Source organism: Phocoena sinus, chromosome 13 (genome assembly GCF_008692025.1).
Source record: "Phocoena sinus isolate mPhoSin1 chromosome 13, mPhoSin1.pri, whole genome shotgun sequence".
NCBI lineage: Eukaryota > Metazoa > Chordata > Mammalia > Artiodactyla > Phocoenidae > Phocoena > Phocoena sinus.
This window is the reverse complement of record NC_045775.1, coordinates 85,885,691-85,903,273: the sequence shown is the minus strand read 5'-3', so window position 1 is coordinate 85,903,273 and position 17,583 is coordinate 85,885,691. Positions and strand designations below refer to the sequence as shown.

Here is a 17,583-nt window from a genome sequence, read left to right as displayed (position 1 = left end):
CCTCAGTGAATGGAGGGCTATACCTTGTTCACGAATTGGGAAACTCATTGTTAAGATATCTGTTCTCCACAAACTGGAGAGTTTATAGAGTCTATACAGTTTTAGACTCTGTAGGTTATAAAGTCTATCCAAATCACAGGAGGAATTTTCAAAGAAATTGAGAAACAGTTTCCAAAATTTATATGAAATTGCAAACGATCTACAATAGTCAGAGCAATCTTGAAAAACAAAGAACAAAGTTAGAGGAATTACACTGACTTGGTTTATAATAAGGCAATAGTAATCTTGGCAGTGTGATATTTGCACGAGCATATAAGTAGAAAATAAAAGAGAGAAGAAGAATAGACCCATATATATATAGTCTATAAATATTTGACCAAGGCACCATGTCAGTTCAATAGGGAATGAAAAGCCTTTCACAAATGTCGCTGAAATAACTGGGTATCTCTATGGGGAAAGAAGAAAAGAGCCTTGACCTTTACCTCATTCTATATACAAATATTAATTCACAGTGGACCATAGACTTAAACATAAAAGCTGGAACCATCATCAGTTTATAAAAATACATAGGCGAATATCTCCATGACCTTGGAACAAGCAAAAAAAAAAATTTTAGGACACAGAAAGCACTGACCTTGTAAGAAAATTTGATAAATTGGATGTCATCAAAATTTTAAATGTCTGCCAATCAGTAATACCATTGAAAAATGAATAAGTAAAAGCCTAGGAAATTCTCACCTTACATCTCTCTGAAAAGGAACTTGTATCCAGAATATAGAAATAATTTCCACACATCAACAATGAAGGGAAACAACACCAACTGAAAAATGTACAGAAGGTTTTACCTTCCCTGAATGATACATGAATGCTATGTTGTGTGGAAGTAATGCTGGCTGACTGTATTGATATGAATTCCAAGATCAGACAAAACCAATCCACGGAGATAGAAATCAGAACATCGTTTGCCTTTGAGGAAGGAGAGGGATTGACTGAGAAATGGCAGGAGGAATCTTTCTGGGATGAAGGAAATATTTCTGTCTTGTTTGGGGTGATAACTACACAGGTAAGTATGACTGGAACAACTCATCAAACTTAGGAGCTGCATTTTATCGTACTCAGGTCTGACTGAATTAAAAATAATTCCCTGTGATTTTTATAATTCACGGGAATTTTCACCACGATCATATGGTAGACACTCAACAAGTTTGACTGAATTCATTTTATTCACAGGATCTTGTGTGGAAGGTGAAGCATCTGTTACTCTCACTGTACAGATGAAGCACAGACTTAGAAAACAAACTTATTTGTTTGCAGGGCATAAACTGGGAGTTTGGGATTGACATATACATAGCCCTATATTCAAAATAGACAACCGACAGGGACCTACAGTATAGCACAGGGAACTCTGCTAAATATTCTGTAATAACCTAAATGGGAAAAGAATTTGAAAGAGAATAGATACATGTGTATATATATATATATATATATATATATACCTAAATCGCTTTGCTGTACACCTGAAATTAACACAACGTTGTTAATCCACTGTTCTCCAATAGAAAATAAAAAATTTTTAAATACTTAAAAATAAAAAAATAAAATAGGTCAACAATTTGTTTAAAAAGAAAGAAGGAGAAACTAAGAGAGGTTAGTGGCACTGCTGGTATGAGAAGCCAGGTCTTCTGGCAGTTCCCCAACCTCTCTGTGAGTGTAGGGCTTGGAACCCTGGGCTATCGGAGCTGCGAAAGCCCTCACAGCTCTTCTTCTCCATCCTCCCACTTTTCAGTTGCAGAAACTGAGGCCCAGGAGCAGCTCAGTTGAGGATAGGACCTCCATCCACTTGCAAAATCTGAGCTCTGACAGGACGCCCAGTCTGAGGGTCCCTCAGCCTTAGCTCTGGTGGGCTCTGATGGTGTGCGAACTCCAAGGAACTGATGGGAGTGGCCCTGACTGTGCAAATTAACTTCAGTTTTACTAAAACACTTCTGCCAAAATGCCCTACTTATTTCATGGAAATGTTACAACAAATTTAATTTGTTTCTCAAATTAAAAAAAATTAAATTTAAAAAAGTTTCTCAAATTAAAAAAAATTGTTTTAATTGGAAGATATAAAGTATAATGATATGGCCACTGCAGAATTACTTATAATGATGACTAGTTAAATTGGACACAAATATCCAACAGTAAGTAATTAGGCATGTCACCTATAGCACAACCAGGAGCTGGAACACTATGAATATTTTAAAACGTTAAAATTTGAATGACTTGACAAATGCTTTTATTATGGTTTTAAGTAGATAAAAATGTAAAAACTACATGCTGTATAATCTCAGCTATATAAATGGTATATTTAAGTATAAATTAAAATTTCTTAAAATGCGAATTTACCAAAATGTTTAAAAGTCATAATCTTAGGATGATGGATTTATGAACAATCTCTGTTATTTTTTCTTTCACATTTTCTGTTCTTTTATAACTTGTACAGGAAGAAAAGATATTTCTGAAGAGAATAAAAATATATGAAAGAAATTTTAGAATTAAAAAAACTTAAATATAATGATAATTGGGTAATCGGGTAAGGTATTCCAACCAAGTGGACAGTATTGATACGATAAAACTCAAGCGTCTGATCAAATAAAATCTAACACATTCTGGCATTGGGAACAAGATTTAGTACCAGCGTTCTGCTTGAGGGGATCTGAGTGTTCAAGATCACATGAAAATTTAACTCTAAAACTTTCAGCTTGATGTTCAAAATGTAGAATATCAACAAAGAATAAGGAGAGAGAGAAAGAGAGAGAGAGGGGAAGAGTAGTGAGAAGATGCTGGGCCACGATGGAGAAGGACCAGCCACGGGAGACGAGGGAGGGGATGTGAGGTGGAGACAGCGAGCCTGAGGATGAAAATCTCGGGGTATCTTGCATCCAGCCAGAACCAGGGAAATGGAAGTAAAGTCAGTGCATGAAACCTGAAGTCTGAATACCCTCGATACTCCCATTTCTGGAGCCTCCTCCCCCAGTGTCTGGTACAGCAGCGTGACCCAGCTGGGAGGAGGGATTTGGATCCCCCAAACGCAGTGCGTTAGCCATCAAAGCAAGCACTGCTGCCCCTGGGCGCTCGAGGATGCCGAGCCGGGAGTCTTTCTTGGAAGTTTGCTTGGCACTGGCATGTGGTACCTTATGTGCTTCCAGAACTTGGAATTCAGAGACTGTTTGTTGGCCACGAGGTCCTCCCTCCACTTGATGGTCCCCTGCACTTTGATGAGATGCTTGAGGGAGTCCTGAAGCTCCCCAGACTGCAGTCCGCCGGGCGGGCACAGAGCCTCCATTTCAATCAGGATGGCCTTGGAGTCGTTCCGGATGAGGGTGTTGTGCAAGGCGATCTCCCACTCGTAGGCACACTCCTTGCTGTGCGTGACCTCAGGGGTCAGGATGAAGATGTGCCGCCTGCTCTTCTGAATGCTGGTTTCCACTGTGGTGGCTCCATCTAGTGATAAAAGACACAGTGGGAGGGGTGAGAACACACACAGCCCTTTCACGGTGAGAATATCCGCCCCGAGCCCTCTCTCCCAGGCAGAGCAGTCCAGAGTCCTTCAGTTCAGGGGGAACGTAGAGATATGTGGCAGGAGGCTTCGAATTCCGGTTCACTAGCTATCGATACCTATTCTCTTCTTTTTTTTTTTTTTTTTTTTTTTTTTTTTTTGCGGTACGTGGGCCTCTCACTATTGCGGCCTCTCCCGTTGCGGAGCACAGGCTCCGGACGCGCAGGCTCAGCGGCCATGGCTCACGGGCCCAGCCGCTCCGCGGCACGTGGGATTTTCCCAGACCGGGGCACGAACCCGTGTCCCCTGCATCGGCAGGCGGACTCTCAACCACTGCGCCACCAGGGAAACCCGCCTATTCTCTTCTTAGAATATTAGCTTACATGTTGTAAAGGGACTTAGAATTTTAAGTCTCTTCTTACAGAACGTTCCATGCAAATGCAGCAGAACACACGTTCTTCTCAACACACATGGTACATTCTCAAGGTTAGATTATGTGTTGGGACACCAGACAAGTCTCAGTAAATTTAAGATTGAAATCCTATCAAGCATCTTTTCCAATCACAATAGTATGAAATTAGAAATCAGCTACCGGAAGAAAGCGGGAAAACTCACAAGTATATGGTGAAGAGCATATGCTATGAACACCCACAGGGTCAATGAGCAGAGCAGTGGTTACCAGAGGGGGAGGCGCAGGGAGGGCAAAATGAGTAAAGGGGGCCAAGTGTATGGTGATGGATGGAAACTAAATTTTTGGTGGTGAGCACGCTGTAGGTTGTACAGAAGTAGAAATACGTTGTACATATGAAACTTACATTCAACGAATGTTACCGCAAGAAAAAGAAATCTTAAATAAATAAAATAAAAAGGGACGGTGGGGAAAAAAAAATAGAGTGCAAACTCAGGAACCCTTGCTTCTTTGAACTGACTAAAATCTCTAGGGAGTCCTGGATCCACTTCATCCCCTAATAGTCTCTGTTTTAGAAGCTGATTTGATCCAGACTAGGGAAATCTTAAGGAAGATCAGATCCCCTTATCAAATCAGTGTTTATGGATCGTCAACTCCATGGTGATTTCATTTAACTTCTGGGTGGACTCAGAACATGTAAAACACCCAGCTCTCACGGCAAGGAGGGAACGGCATGATTAAGGAAGCACAACCATGAACAAAACTCAAGACATTCTTAGGCAGTGGAGGCTAAAGACTGCCGGTCCACATGGTCTGAAACAGGAAATGAATGTCGAATAGTGCCGACAGAGACCTTGTGTCAGTCAGGATCCTAACAAAAACTCGGCACCCTCAAAAGCACTGACTAAAGAGAGTCTAATGAAAGGACAGTTTATAAAAGATGGGGACAGAGCCAAAGGAAATCGACAAGAGATGGTGCAGAGCCCCACAGCAGGTGATGTCAGGGAGCCACAACTGCCCTCCAGGTGTGACGGGAGGGGAGCGGTGATGGGGCCCAAAGCAGGTACGTGTCTGAGGACGGCCAGCTGACAGGAGCCAGTGCTTCAGCAGAGAGGGGCACAGCTACCCAGGGGACCCCACCCAGACGGAACAGGGATGCACCCTGCCCTCCGAGCACCTGCCAGTGCCTCCCATTGGCCAAGCCCAGCGTGGAGCAGAGGGCAAGGGGGTGACGCCTTCTGTAAGGATCAACCACCAGACCACTGGATGGAGGAGGGGGCAGAATGAATTTGAAGGAGCAAATGGAGAGTAATTGTCATGGGAAGAAATACACTGCATGGGCCTGTCATGAACTTTTTCTAAGGGAAGAGTGAAGTTTGGTGTTGTTTTGCTGGATTTTGTTTTACTTTGGTTGAGGTAAGGTCAGAGGACATACTTGAGAGAGGTGGAGGTGGGAAACTTTACCAAATGAAAAACAGCACGATAAAGGCCACACAACCTTGAGCACCAGTGAGCTGGCACTCACGTTTGGCTGGGGAGAGGTGTAACTAGAAATGAGGTTGGCGGACCTAAGAAAGAAGAGATGGAGAGCATGTAGCACCTGGTGTGACATCACAAACAGCTGGAGTCCCTGCAGCCTCCTAAGCAGATGCGTAACAGGCAATGAGCATCTGAATAACATGACATTGCTCTCGACTTGCAGGGGTAGCCGGTGGGGAGAGCTGAAGGAAGAAGAGAGCCTCGGGACAGATGTGGGTTATGTTTTCCTGAATTGAGCTCTATACATGTCTCCCAAGCTGGTACTAGGCCATTAACATTATCCAAATATTGCAGGATAAACCAGATTCACCTGTCGTGTATACGTTTAATTCCATAGACACTTGAATCCCTCTTTGCGGTAGGAATGCCACTTTAAACTCACAGTCTATTAAACATTGACCTGAGGACTTACACTCATGATGTCCCTGCCTTATTCATATTCCACACACTTCCTGGTCCCTGAGGAATGTGAGAAGGGCTAGAAAGAGGGTTCCTAGATACTTGACATAAATATGGAGGGAAAGGAGAACGACTACTGAAATGCCAGAATTGTGACCCAACTGTCAAAATCACATGAAATCAACTAGGAATATTAAGAAACAGAAGACACAATTCTATCTGTTCTTGTGAGGATATAAATTTGCAAATGTGTCACCAATATAAGGAAAATCATAAAGACTTTCTGAGTCCTATCAAATATTTTAGCCAGTGCCTCTGGATAGTAGAACAAAATTCCTTGGATTTCAAGTCCTCCTTCAAATCTTCTAGAGGGACTTCAGAGAGGTCAGTTATCCTAGTGGTGGACATGGGGAATGAAGTAGGGGCTGGACCCTGCTAAATCCACAAGCAAGGATGCCTTATCCTGTCTTCATATCACTGACACGACTGTGAAGACCTCAGGATCAGGGTGGTGATGGGGGCAGGAGAAGCAAAGAGTAAGTACCTCCTTCTTCTGGAGAAATATTTAAAAGCTCTAGTCTTATGACCTGGAATAATAATTGCAGCTCCTGCTGATGGCAGGGATAAGACCACCTATTACTTACTTATCCTTCTGCTGAATGTGAATTTCTGTCCCTGATGGTTGTTGACAGTTTTACCTTCTCCAGGGAGCAGATCTCTCCCGTAAATGTATAAGTCGTAGCCACATTTATTTTCAAGAACGTCAGGCAGAATCTGGTGAACAAAGTACTCCACAGAGCTGGCCCCCTCTGGACTGTTTTTACAGTTCCGTGGATAGATCACGTAAGCATCGTAGATCTTCCCATCTGAAGATGAGAACAAAGAACCCAATGTTATTACTTGGTCCTCAAAAACTCTCATTGGACTCTTAGTAGACATTCTTCAGGGAGTTTTATGGCTGTTGGTGAATGTATCTCATCGCCCCAAATAATCTAGAATCCAGAGACCATGACAACACTCTACTGCCACAAAATGTCATCAGGAAACCAATCTTAGTCCCAAAGTTCTCCTTTTTACTGTCTCAGACTGAATGATAGAAAACAGGCAAGAGCCTGACTAGTTTAGTTCAAACCATATTGTCAAGTTTGATTAATAATCTGTTAATAAGTATTTATACTCATGGCTAAGGGGCTTTCTGCTATGCTGAGCAGATCTCAATCTTAGCTTTTGTTTTCCCCATGGGGACGTGAAAATGCTGAAGGGTAATTAACAGTGGCAAAAGAGTAGAAGTTTTTAAGGGATCTGAATTTCCCACAAATCAAATAATTAGCTCTAGTTGGGTGATCCATATGGAAAATCTAAATTTTATCTGCCTGCAAATGAAAGAACGGTGTTCATATTTAAATAAGCAGGGAGCACTGTCTTCTTTCATGGGTGTACATCTGTAGGTACGTGAGACTCTTTATGGAACAGGGTTTCTGGTAAAATACATTGCATTCTGATGGACCTTTCTAACCTGTTCACATCTGGAAAACAGGAACAATTTTGTTAATGTTTTGACTTCCATAAAGTTTTCCCATTTTCCAAAATGCCCTTTCTGGGCTTGGAGCAGATTCTGCTACAGGGGATTTAGTAAGAACAGCAATTCTACGGGGGAGAAGATTGGAGCTGTTGGGATGAATCTCAGAACCACGAGGAGTGACAAGGCAGGATGGAGAGTGTCCTCTGAGGGGACTCAAAAAGGTTTATTGATAATATGCTAGCAAGCAAAAGGGAATCTGTGTTAAGTAGCGTAACTATTAAGAGATTATTCGATAAACAACCAACAGCCCTTATAGAACCTTTTCTTTTGAAGAAAACTTGAAACTTGCCACTTACCGTTCCTAGTTTTGTGAGGTCTAGCTATGTCTCTCCAGAGCAGAATAATCTCAATCCAGAATGCTTTTAGAATTACCACCAAGACATTGATTAGCAAGAATAATATGCTAAATCCTGCAAGCACGTAGTAGGTGCTTTGTTGATCCACTATTCAAAAGATAGGGGGAGGAGAAAAATGATCATTATTATTCCTAAAACAGGAGAAAATAAACAAATACGTGGATGCTGGCTTCCACTGGGATGAGAGATTTATACAAGGGATGCCTACATGGCATTTTCATGGCTGTTTTAAGAATCAGTAAATTAATGTTTAGTGAGCCCCTACTCTGTGCAAGGCACCAGGCTAGGCATTGTAGGGGATTTTCAAAGCATAAGAGAAAGACAGACACATGTAAACTTAGCTAAGATTGGAAGTGAAAGCATTAGTTTTAGCTAGCAGAGGTTTTAGGAAGGTGTGCTCACTCCATGCTGGATTGGGCAGTGAAGGCTTCTTGCAGAATAAGGTCTCTGGAGGATGAGTAAGATTTAGATAGCTGCAAAAAAAAAAAAAAAAAAAAAAATGTATTCCTGGCAAGAGAGGATGCTGTGAGCCCAAGGGCAGAGACGGAGTGTGTCTTCTGAGGAAGGGGGATGATCCAGTCTGGGGAATTACTGGAACATATGATTGGAATGGTGGGCCTAGGGCTGGGCTCTGATCAGATTTAAGGCTCCAGCTAAAGCATTTTGTCTCTATTCTGGTCATGAGAGCCATTGAAGAGTGCCGAGTGGTTCGTTAACACTGAAAGTGGTTTACAAGCAAGATTAATCTGATGGTAGTGGAAGTTTTGTTTCTATGACTCACAGGTCCTCGGAGTCGAATGGGATGAGAAGTTTCTGCAGTAGGGGCCAGATTCATGTAATAATGAGAAAGGAATGGACAAACCTGGCGTTGGCGACGTTAAGGACAAAGAATCAACAGGGCTTGGGGACTTATTGCATCTGGGGTTGGTGGCATAGGAAAGCGGGGAAGAAACAAGAGCTATCTAAGTCTCTAATGTGTATTTGATGAAGTCAAATGACTGGGTTTTAGGTCCTAAATATGCCCTATATTTCCCTTCTGATGAACATTATTTAGCCATCACTGAACTTTTATCCTTACTCATTGCTTCATCACATATATATGCAAGATGGTCCCCGTATTTATTGAATCAGATATATACAAATTGAATGTAAGAACCGTGCTCACCCTCCTTAGAATCGTTAACTATCCCATCTTCCAAATAGTCCCACTTAAAGATAAATGTGAAAAGACTCTCAAATGAGATTTGGCTAGATAGCTCCCTTTTCATTTTCATCTGATCTCAAAACACAGGCTCCCAGTTTTGCCATAGAAAATCCCTGGTCTGTATTTGCAGATCCCTTCATTAGTTCATCAGCTCCCTGCGTAGCCACACTATGAAATCAAGAATGACCAAGGTGGGGACTTTCCTGGCAGTCCAGAGGTGAGGACTCCGAGCTTCCACTGCAGGGGGGTGCGGGGTCGATTTCTGGTCGGGGAACTAAGATCCCACGTGCTGCATGGCATGGTCAAAAAATTTTTTTTAATTAAAAGAAGAATGACCAAGGTGAACCGATCCAAAACTGAAAATTGTGAGTGAGCCTAGTGTCTGCACGGTCATCAGTTTAAATGATAAATACTCCCTAAGTGAATTATTTCAACAGGATTCCTTTCCAGGTCACTCTTTCTAAAAATCCTATCTGGATGCATGCCGGGAATCCCTATTTCTTGTGAAGTAGTTATGCATGTGACTAGCTAACTAGAAGAAAGAAGTTAATCCAAGACCTTAAGGCAAGTCGAAGTTCAGTATCTTCCTAAATGTTAGTTATTTTATAAATGTATAAGTGATCCTTGTACGTGTTGACTAAACACTGAATACTTTCTGTAAGAGCTTATAAACAGGAAACACTGCTTGCCTTTGAATCCTGGCTCTGTAACTGTAGCCCGGCCAATTATTCAACCTCTCTTTGCCTCAGTTTCCTCATCTATAAAACTAGATGATGGTAATAGTCTCTTCATCGTGGATTTTTGATAAAATAAATGAAAAATTATATGGGAAATAATGACAGGTCCTGGTACCTAGGGAACAATGAATAAATGTGTACTATGATTATTAATAGCAGTAGTATCAAATGTTTAATGATATTTAATAATATGGGGACACAGGTTTTTCTGTTTTTAAGATTCAGGACAATGTGTAATTTCTTTTATTGTATGATTAGAAATAAGGGAATTCATTGTGACCATTGAGAGCAGTTGTAACAGTTTTTGTTTAATCAACATAGTTGTTGAGACAGAGTATAATTGTGTTGCTTTGAAGAAACACAGGTGAAAGGTAGCATATACAGATGAATTAGAAGGAACAAAAGCACCAAGTACACGTAACGTGAAAACAATTCCAATACACAGGCACCCGGAGAACGTTCATATGATGACAATGTGAGAAAAGCATGGGGATAAGGACACCATGGCAGTGCTAGGGGTGGAGGTGGCTTCCTCTTTCTTGCGGGATCTTCCGTGCCCACCAGAACCACAAATGTCACCCTAAAATGACATCTCAACAGGGTCCACATGTCCTGGGGTGACACAGTTATAACTGGCAGAATCCTGATGACCCATGGAACATGACAGCATTTAAAATCATCTACAGTAGTCATGATTCCGTTTGTTTTATAATAGCTTGCAAATCGGAGGTTAAAGTTGAATTCAAACAAGAAAAATCCCAAGCACCCCCTCGGGCAGAGACTAAAAGACCCTATCTGACTGGTGGTCTGTTTCCTCGTCTCTCCCAACCACGTTGTGCCTTTGTGGGTTTATCCAAATTAATCTGGACTATACCCCACTTAGGGGTATAAACTGGGAGCTTACCTCTCCCTATGACTATGTGACAAACACATTAAATAATTTCTACATAGTGGTACATGGAGTGACAAGTTAAAGTATCAAAATTTTCTCCCCACCCTTCATTACACCGGATTAAATGCTACATCTAACCAATGGGGTGTCTTTATCTGGACATGCAAACAAGTGAGGAAATTGACAGGTGGTCAGGAAGGAAATGTTTGTAAAACTACTTTTCTGCCATCATTGCGCGCGCAGTGATACACGGAGGGAGTGGAAGCGAGATGCCTTTGCACCCGAGAGGAGGGGCACGTCCTCACGGACTCGTTTAACGCTGTCTGGACGTGCTGAGGATGGAAAGCACAGTGAACGTGGCGTGGCTTCGTTTTTGTCTTAATTCTCTACACACAATGTGTCCTCCTGTTGCCTACACCCAAGACGGATCTTTTCTCCACCTGCCTCCGATTTATGAGATGGCCCACTCTGACTTGATGGATTCCCCTGGAGCCACACTCCGATACACTGTTCTCTAAGAATATGATTCAGCTTACGGCTGTGAACAGCAAACTCAGGTGACCCAAGTCTCAGAAACAGGCCTTACTTGGATTTTTCCTCCTTAGTCTTACGGTGTGCGTGATCAGGCCACGGAAATTCATGGCCAGACAGTCGTACTTCAGTGATAAATCCTCTTCTTTTACATCCGCTATTCTTAACACGGCGTTTAGGCAAGTCAGCTTGCTGCGAGAACTAGCAAGACAACCTGTTACTTTCAGTGCTTATTTTGCAATTGCGAACTGTGGGCGAAGGGAAGGGGATGCTTTAGCTGAGACTGCAAAATACCTTTGAGTTTGCTCTTGTAACACTTGCATTCTTGCTTCACCGAAGTTCTCAACGTCGCTTCCGTTAACCTGCCACAGGATGTCAGCCATGGTCTGAGAGCCTTTCCCAAAGCAAGCAGAGCACCTTAGGTCTGCTGGTTTTCCTAGGCGAGAAGGAAAGCGATTCGCCAATAAAAGTCAGTTCTGCGGAGAGGACTTCATTTAATTGCATGTGAGAAAAAGTCATTGAACGTCTAGTGTGTGTCATGAATTGATTCCCATTTCCTTTCCTCATCTTCAGCACCTTCCTCCTTCTCTGCCCTCGCTTTGCCACCTTCTCCATCTCCCATCGTTTTCATCACGCTCACAGTTCAGGCTGAAGCTCAGGCCCCTCTCCCCTCTCCCCTGCAGTGGAAACTATAGAGGCTTCACCAATGCCACGTTATAATCTAAGATTTCCCCTTACTATGCATTGCCATTGCTTTTCCTTTTTTTTTTTTTTCTAATTGGAGCAGAGTTGCTTTACAATGTTGTGTTAGTTTCTGCTGTACAGCAAAGTGAATCAGCCACATGTATATATGTATATCCCCTCTTCCTTGGATGTCTTCCACTCCTTTCTTCTCCTATGGAATTCCCTTCATCTCTCTGTAAGCTACCTTTGTCGGTAAAACCGTTTCACCGGAATCAGCCACGATCCCACTGCTTCATCGTCCAACAGGAGCCTCTCCACTCCCACTCCTATTAATTTGAGATTTCCTCCTTTCAGAACTAAAAGCTTAAGGGCTGATTCCTGCCTTGGGTTGGGTACTCAGCCATCCTTTACTGAGTTCTTCGTCCTTGTGTCAAGAATTAAGCATCTGAAGAGGGATGAGGAACTTAAGAGTCTCCAGGGAGGTGACAATGGTATAAGCAGACGATCAGAACACACGGTATTCTAGTGTTTTAACAGAAAGATAGACAGGTGGCATGGGAATACAGAGGGAGACATGAGGGCAGGGAGCAGGGCTGGTGCTGGTGGTCCTGGATCAGAGCCGGATGCTGGCTCTGATCGTGCTCCCTGGCAGGTAAGGAGGCGGGCAGGGGGATTTCACGGAGGAGGGGGTACTTGAGCTTCGTGTCGACGGATGGGAAGGAGGGCATTGGCGAAAGCAGGGAGGAACGTGGAAAACCCTGCAAAGCAGTAGAGCAGCTCTGAGGCAGTCAGCGTGGTTTTGCTTTACGTGCTAAGAACTTTGATTTTGACCCCATTCTCTCAGGGAACCAAGAAAAGCAGAGACGGACAGAGGCATACAATCTGGGTTCTCCTCCATCACCATTTATTCACGCCACATCCTTGGGTATGTCATTGAGCCTCTCTAAGCCTAGGCATCCACAAGCATAAAGTGGGGACGATATCTACCTCCTTGGACAGTTGGATAGAAGTGAGAGGGAAATGAGGTAGCACACATGAAAGCACCAAAATAAATAAATAAAATAGAGCCAAGTGCAGTACAAATGTAAGTGCTGTACGTTGCTGTGACCACATATTCCTAATATTAGCAAGGGCCCAAGGTGGGTGTTTCCAAATACGCATCTCATTTAATCCTCACGATCCGCTATGGTAATAGCCTGACCCCTGCTTGGGGAATTCAGAACAGGGGTCATATGGAAAGATTTTCCAGACGAAACATTTACAGTATTCTTAAAGTTTTCTTACCAATTTCCACTTCCTTTGTTTCATTCTGTGGAGGGGCTATAATTACTGGAAGCAAAGAAAAGCTTTGCTTATCTGAAATCAAAGAGAATATAAATGTAAATATGTAAATATATGCAAATATTTAAATATAAATATGTAATTAATTAAATATAAATATGTAAAAATATAAATATGAGGCAAGCATTGGGTGGTCATCAATATAAAGCTTGTATTTTCATATTTCTGTCCTTTTTCACAGTGATGTTTCTCAGATCCATGGCAACAAATACACATGCATACACACACACACGCACACACACGCGAAACAAAAACATTCAAGCAATACGTTCTCTTACTACCTGTGATGTTTTTTGATATTTTCTATTCTCTTTTTATCATTAAAACAAATGCCATCCGGAGCATTAAATTAATCGCATGACGTGGCAATTGTCAGAAAACGACGATTCTATAGGAAAAAGCATAACGAACGCTACAGGGAAGAGTTCAAACGACTCCTGAAGTGATAAACACATAAGTCCACACTTCTGCTCACAGCTTTCCACCCGTGTGGCCCACCCTATCGGGAAGTTCAAATTCCTGTGGCACTGATGCCTAGACACGGTGAATGCACAGCTGCATTCCTGTACCCCTTGATTCTCATTTATTTCGGGATGGTGTGATTAAGGACCCCTGCAGGTTTTGATGTCGAACACTGAGAGGTACTAACACAAATGTGGTCCAGCGATGCTTGCTTTACAGCGGTGGGGCACTGGAAAACTACAAACCAAAACTCTTCTCCAGTACTGCTCTGCCCTGAGGAATCTGCCAGACATACAGGTCCTGCTTCATCTACACCCATAGATCAAGCTCTGCTAAGGAGACCCCAACTCTTTGTAGATTTAACAGGCTTGACTGTGAAGTCTCACCCCTGACGGACTTTTACAGAATTTAAAGTAATTTTGAAAAAAAAAGGTAGAATTAAATGACCTACTTAAGGTCCTGGATGATGATGAAAGCATTGCAAATCGAGATTGCAAATCAGCCAACAATATCTATGTATCTCTTTATAAAGCTTCTCACTCAACTTCTAACCGACTAGTTATGTTAGAGATGATATAGATTTTCCTCTATTTACAGAACCTCTGACAACAAATTGCGAGACAAAGAGTTAATCTTGCTCTCCAAATAGTTGTACTGCCATTCAAAAAAATGTTAGGTTAGCATTCAGATCACATTATCTTTGAAAAATTAAGCCACAGAGGACAGAACAGATGTGGCTTTGGATTAGCAGCGTAATTTCCCTCCAAAATGTCTTAAATCTTGATAGTGCATTTAGAAAATCTCTTTGCGTCACATTAGGGAATACACATAAGATGAGTCAGGAGGAAGTTTGGGGAGGAGCATGAAGTACCGGCAAATCAACAAGGAGGACACAATTTGTGTCACGTTATCTTGTTTCAAGTATTGCATTTTGTTAAATTCAGTAGCTTACCAATAACTGTGAATGACCTGGTTGCAGTCACAGTATAATTGACTCCATTTTCATTGTGCATAAATTTACATGTATAATCACCAGCGTCCTTGCTGTTTGCATTGTCAATCAGCAAAAATGACTTGTGTGCTCGGTACCTGGGTCCTTGCAGAACTTCACAATTCTGAAATGAAAAGTTCCAGTCCACTTTCAGTAATTCTTTACTTCCACCTATTTTGATGGCGTAATTTTCATCTATTTCCTGCACGTTTCCTTTTACCTTAAACCACTCCACAGGTGCTGTCCAATTGTAGAGGTCAATTGTAGGACAATATATTTTGGAATTTCTTTCTGATCCAGATGTTGTTGAATATATCAGAAAGTCTGGAATATCACAACCTGGTTGTTTTTTATAAATGGTGACATTCACATATCCAGTCTTATTGGAGGTAGGACTATTAAAATAAATCAAACAATTTTTTAAAAAGTCACTTAGCATTATGAAATAACTTAACCCAGCTCCAACTTTTACTTACTATTGCTTTTCTTCCTAAAACAATTGACAGATAGTGGTTCTTCTTCTAAAATAATCATTAAAATCTAGAGTTTTAAATGCTTTTTGTTACATTTTAGGTAAAACGCAACCCCTACAGTAGCCTTTAAAATGATTCCCTCACCATTTCTGTATACACTGTATGTGCTGTAACACCGAGACCTGATATAATAAAGATAATTAGTATTTATTAAGAGTTTACTGTGTATCATTCATTTTATTCTCATAGCCATGCTTTGAAGTGGGTTCTACTATCACGTGTATTTTACAGATGAGGAAACAAGGATGGAGAAGTAACTTACCAGCAATGCACAGCTAACTAGTGACACACCGTGACTTTGAAACTAACGCTGAACCTAGGCACCTAACTGTACCCATCTTGCCTTTTGACTTAGTTCATCTGACATCTTGCACGTACCAAACAGGCACAAAATCACAAGAGTTGGCAATTTACATGTAGAGTGAGGGACTTGTGGGCCCCCAGTCTCAGGTAAACTTCTTGGGTTTGCCCCTCACGTGGGAGGCACAGATGACCCCCCTTTTACACCCATCATAAGCCTCCTGACACCCCACATCTAGGCTGCTGGTTTGTTCTGATTTGGAGCCCAACGTGAGCAACTGCTCTCAGTTTTCCTGGTCACTAGAAAAGCTAGGTCTTTTTTCTAATTGGGCTACAAGTTAGACCCTGTCATTATACATCCAGAGAGTTCACCATCACCTAAAGCCCAACCTGATGGTGTTCCTCAGGTGCTGTTTTATTCCAATCACTTTATAAATTCAACTTCTGCAGAGAGGTCTAGAAAGAGAAGAGAAGTGAGGCAGCTCAGACCATCAACTCTTAAAGACAAAGGAACAGGACTGGATAATACCTTCTGATAATGCAAGTATAAAATCCGGAATCACTGACTTTGGCTGGGAGAAACTTAAGACGTTCCCCTGAGGCAACTACACGACTTCTTCTCTGGGTGGTAATATGTTTGTTGGTTTTTGAGTAATACCAGACCACAGGGTACCGAGATTTTTCTTGTCTGGGACATCTCACAATTAAAGCCTCATTTTCCAGGCCCCAAGATGATTTGCCTGCAAATAGAAAATATGTATAAATATCATCCTGAAGTGATCATATAAAGAGGATTACAATTTCTGTATTCTAAATATCCCCTTCTAGGATTAAATTTAGAAACTGGTCACACTTTGAGAAAGAATAAGTAAATGATCTAAGATCTTTTAGGAAATATTCTAATGGATACACAGATTAGTGACTTAATTTGGAGCTAGATCCTTCACATTGCTCCAAAGGCAAGCATCCATGTCATCTACACAAAGTGTGTCGTCAGTCAACAAATGCTGTCAATACCTTCTACATGCAGGCACCGTATTAAATTTTGATGTATTTGAATATGTAAAATTAAAATTATGCTATATTTTTATGGACACACACACACACACACACACACACACACACACACATATATATATGTCCTGATAGATTGGTGATGAAGAATGACTGCAAAGCATAAATGAATTTTCTAGGTTACCATTCAGCTAGGGCAATTGGAAGCAGGCAATTTAAAACTAGGCAAATGTTCTTGGAATTACTTAATGAAAAAAATTTTAAATGTCAGTTCAAAAGCAATACTTACTAAATGTAGCTGATGTGGAAGGTATGAGAATTGCTGGAATTACCAAGACCCAAAGTCTCATTCTCAGTTTCTCAATCTAGAGCAAGTGTTGGTAACCGATTCTCAAGATGATTCAAGTCAGATCTGTGACATACGATGGTGAGGCTCCCCTCTAGGTGGTTGATGGTATTCCCTACGATTTACAGTTGGAAAGAGTTGTCAGTATCTCTGACAGAAAGATACCAAAAAATAAGTCAGACAAAATCACAAGCAAAATATTTACAGCCATGATTTTTACTTGCTCAATACCGCCCAGGAAAATTATTCATGAACAGATCTTTAATAGGTATAAATATGTACAGGAGCAGACTTCAGACATGCATCATTACATTTATTCCTACTGGACTTTTGGACCACGCAGGGCTTACGACAGCCATGCTATATCACCGTCTCGTGAGAATGTACCGAAGCTAAATTAAGAGGAAAGAAAATGAGTTTCTATTTTGGAAAAAAAAGAAAATTATAAAATTCAACAGACCTTAGAAAATACAATATTATAAATGCAGATATGAAACCCAGACATCCACACAGGCTGGAAGCTGTGTGTACACACACATGACTCCCGCCTACCCTCAAGCACACAGGCAAACAAACGGTCATCCCAAAGCAACGAAGGAATATAGGAAAGTTTAGATGGGTAAAACAGTCATCAACTAGTTGCCCTAGACACTATACCAAACCCTCAGAAATGTGTCCCTGCCCCTGCTTATCCCCAAGATTCGCCAAAAGCTTTCTAAGAA

At 41.5% G+C, this 17,583-nt stretch overlaps 1 protein-coding gene across 6 annotated transcripts in view; it reads right to left on the bottom strand.

Annotated features, from left to right (window-relative positions):
- Positions 1-1,514: 1,514 nt before the first annotated feature.
- The window catches only part of IL1RL1 (interleukin 1 receptor like 1), a 39,022-nt gene continuing 22,953 nt past the window's right edge, over positions 1,515-17,583 (bottom strand). For 5 of the 6 annotated variants that reach the window (XM_032652883.1, XM_032652885.1, XM_032652882.1 and 2 more), the window contains 10 exons: positions 16,805-16,976; positions 16,031-16,241; positions 14,889-15,063; positions 14,630-14,792; positions 13,159-13,230; positions 11,485-11,626; positions 11,246-11,391; positions 7,767-7,913; positions 6,587-6,754; positions 1,515-3,486 (listed from right to left, as the gene is read on the bottom strand). In XM_032652883.1, coding sequence (XP_032508774.1) covers positions 3,089-3,486; positions 6,587-6,754; positions 7,767-7,913; positions 11,246-11,391; positions 11,485-11,626; positions 13,159-13,230; positions 14,630-14,792; positions 14,889-15,063; positions 16,031-16,241; positions 16,805-16,865 — 1,683 coding nt within the window. In that variant the 5' untranslated portion in view covers positions 16,866-16,976 and the 3' untranslated portion in view covers positions 1,515-3,088. Of the gene's footprint in view, positions 3,487-6,586; positions 6,755-7,766; positions 7,914-10,054; positions 11,392-11,484; positions 11,627-13,158; positions 13,231-14,629; positions 14,793-14,888; positions 15,064-16,030; positions 16,242-16,804; positions 16,977-17,583 lie in introns of those variants that run through there. The other variant, XM_032652887.1, reaches the window with a different exon arrangement.